Genomic DNA, 2,932 nt, shown 5'->3' with positions numbered 1-2,932 from the left:
TTTTCTGAGAGAGTTCGTTTGAGAAGCTCAGCGTGACGACGCGCCATCCCTGCGCGAGGCGAAATCCCTGTCATGTTGACGCTGGAGCCGCAGCGCCTGCTTTGCAAAGGCAGCGTGACTCGTTGGCTGTGTCAGCGCGGCGCTGGCGAGCGTTGGCAGCCCCGGAGATGCTCAGGAGACCGCCCTTATCCGACGCGACAGGCCGCCCGCTGCGGGAGAGATGTCAGGCTCTGGACTGACTCAGACCTGGCTGGGCTGCTGAGTTCACCAGGGAGCGAATCAGTCGGTATCATCTGAGCAAGGTTCTCTCCTGATGAACATCGCTTCCCGCGGGCACCCGGCTGAGAACCACCGAGAGCCTGGCTGCTGTGACCTCTCTGTTCGCTCCTGCTTGAGCTGCAGCCTCAAAAAGAAGTCTTTAAACTCTCTTACCAAGTACAGAGTCACTCAGTTTCCTGCTTTCCTCTTAATAAAAACGCCGTTTATGCAGCCCGCTGCGCAGCAGTGGTGACAGTGATTAATCCTGTCAGTCCTCAAGGGAGGCTTTAGCCTCAGGAATCTTTTGTATTAATATTAATTTGCCGCTCCAACAAACAGGTATCCAATTATTAACCTTGTCCATCACGGGTGTGGGTGTCAGCGTGGCTGGAAGTGTTCGGCCTTAGTTCATTACCCCTCTGTGGCGTCTCGTCGGTGCTCGGGGCTGTCGGGCAGCCCTCGCTGAGGTGACCTGCGAGAGAGCCTTCGTGAGGTCTTCGTGATTTGCCTTTGCAAGGGAGTTCGGTGCAAGCAGACAGTGAGATCCTCCGAGGTGCTGGCTGTGCTGCTGCGAGAACGAGCAGCAGTGGAGGGACCTGCTCGTGTTTGCGTATTTTTATAAATAGATTTAACGTTGCTATTTTGTAAAATGGTTTTAGGAAAACAAGCCTTACTGCTGCTGCCTGTATCCAGGAGGGAAACGCTTTTGTGTTTCACATGGACTCAATTTTTGTGACCTAGGCAACTCAAATCTTAGTGCTTCTCTCTTGTACGAAACGACTGCTGCCTCCTCTGGGCTCGGGTGGGTTTTACTGCAGGATCTTCCTGCGCGGGGCTGTTCTGCGCAGTACGTGACTCTGTGTCTCCCTTATTTAACTCCTGTCCGCACGCAGGTCCTGAGCCTGGGAGCGCGTTTCCCTCGAGGTCTGTCCGTGCCGTTGGCTGCTGATGTGCCCGCTCTGACGTCCGCAGGGCCCTCGGCGGGGAGCCCTTGCCACGAGGCACGATGAAGATCGTGGTGGCCAAAGTGCTGTGTCTGCTGGGCATCTGTGTCCTCATGCTGGCTGGGTCCCTCCTCCCTGTCAAGATAATTGAGGCCGATTACGAGAAAGCTCATCGCTCCAAGAAGGTTCTTGCCCTCTGCAATTCTTTTGGAGGAGGAGTCTTCCTGGCCACCTGCTTCAACGCCTTGCTGCCTGCTGTGAGAGAGAAGGTAACTGCTCACGAGCCTCCTGCTTACGAGCAATTTTAGTGAACCTGCACCCCCGTGTACGTTAGGGACCTCTGTGCAGAGGAGACCACTCTCCCCTCCCCTGCCTTGTGGGAGCTCACGCCACCAGACCTCTGCCCCTGTGGAAATGGGGAGGAGCGGCCCATGGAGCCTCCTCAGGTGGCTGCTCTTTCAGATCATGGGAGCCAGATCCACCCACCTCCCATTCGGCTGCTGCTGGCTCTCTGGGTGGAGTAACTAGAGATATTTCTGATGCACAGGGAGGCTGAGCATTGCCTGGGGTGTGAGGCTTAAACTCCTGCTGTTGAGCAGCCACAACCCTTCTGCTGGAAGGGAAGTGGGTTCCCTGTCATGCTGAGGCCTGTAGACAAGGATATTAAAGCATCGTGAGTCAATTTAGCGTCCATCTAGGGTTGCGTGAACACAAGAATGTTTCCCTTCAGATGGACGGAGGTGACTGACTCCCCGTGGGTTGTTTGCTTCGTTCCAGCTCGATGAAGTTCTCAGGCAAGGCAATGTCACCACGGACTACCCAGTGGCCGAGACCATCATGATGGTTGGCTTCTTCGTGACGGTCTTTGTGGAGCAGCTCATCTTGACCTTCCAGAAGGAAAAACCCTCATTCATTGACCTGGAGACCTTCAACGCCGGGTCGGATGTCGGGAGCGACTCCGAATACGAGAGTCCCTTCATTGCATCTCCCCGAGGGCGCACGTCGTACGGTGAGCACGGTCACCACTCCCACAGCCACGGCTTCAATATCCAGGAGCTCTCCCGCTCCAGCCCCTTGCGCCTCGTGGGGCTGGTGGTCGCTCTGTGCACGCACTCCGTCTTCGAGGGGCTGGCCCTGGGCCTGCAGGAGGAGGGCAGCAAAGTCATGAGCTTGTTCCTAGGAGTCGCCATTCACGAGACGCTGGTCGCGGTGGCGCTGGGCATCAGCATGGCCAAGACCTCGTTGCCGCTGAAGGACGCCGTGAAGTTGGCCGTGACGGTGAGCCTGATGATTCCTCTGGGCATTTGCATTGGGATGGGGATTGAGAGCACCCAGAGCGCAGCCACCAGCATCATTTCCCTGCTCCTGCAAGGCATTGCGAGCGGCACTTTCCTCTTCATCACCTTCTTTGAGATCCTCGTGAAGGAGCTGGAAGACAAGAATGACCGTCTCTTGAAGGTTCTCTTCCTGGTGCTGGGCTACGCAGCTCTGGCCGGCCTGGTCTTCCTCAAGTGGTGAGCACGGGAGCGGTGGGGAGCAACCCTCACCCCCTTCCCCTGCGAACGGCGCCGGAGACGAGCCTCCTCTTCAGCCAAGGGGGACACTGAAGCTCATGGCCAAGCAAACCATCGCGGTTCAGGAGGTATTTCTGTCTTGACCTGAAGAAGGAGAATTTCCTCCCGTGAGCTCAGAGGGAGTTTAAAATGAGGAGTGTCCCAGCATAGGTGTGA

The 2,932-nt window shown here is 56.6% G+C and overlaps 1 protein-coding gene across 1 annotated transcript; it reads left to right on the top strand.

Moving 5' to 3' along the window:
* Positions 1–1,264: 1,264 nt before the first annotated feature.
* Positions 1,265–2,720, top strand: SLC39A3 (solute carrier family 39 (zinc transporter), member 3). Its single transcript, XM_009874497.1, has 2 exons — positions 1,265–1,471; positions 1,980–2,720. The coding sequence occupies exons 1-2, from the start codon at positions 1,265–1,267 to the stop codon at positions 2,718–2,720; spliced, it is 948 nt and encodes a 315-aa protein (XP_009872799.1).
* Positions 2,721–2,932: the final 212 nt, after the last annotated feature.

The sequence above is a fragment of the Apaloderma vittatum genome, unplaced genomic scaffold, assembly GCF_000703405.1.
Source record: "Apaloderma vittatum isolate BGI_N311 unplaced genomic scaffold, ASM70340v1 scaffold31398, whole genome shotgun sequence".
NCBI classification, from domain to species: Eukaryota; Metazoa; Chordata; class Aves; order Trogoniformes; family Trogonidae; genus Apaloderma; species Apaloderma vittatum.
This window is presented reverse-complemented; position numbering and strand designations above follow the sequence as displayed.

Excerpts from the sequence above, each read along its gene's own strand:
- SLC39A3 (XM_009874497.1), top strand. The coding sequence starts at position 1,265 with ATGAAGATCGTGGTGGCCAAAGTGCTGTGTCTGCTGGGCATCTGTGTC. Across the intron at positions 1,472-1,979 it reads TGCCTGCTGTGAGAGAGAAG|CTCGATGAAGTTCTCAGGCA; the intron begins GTAACTGCTCAC and ends GCTTCGTTCCAG.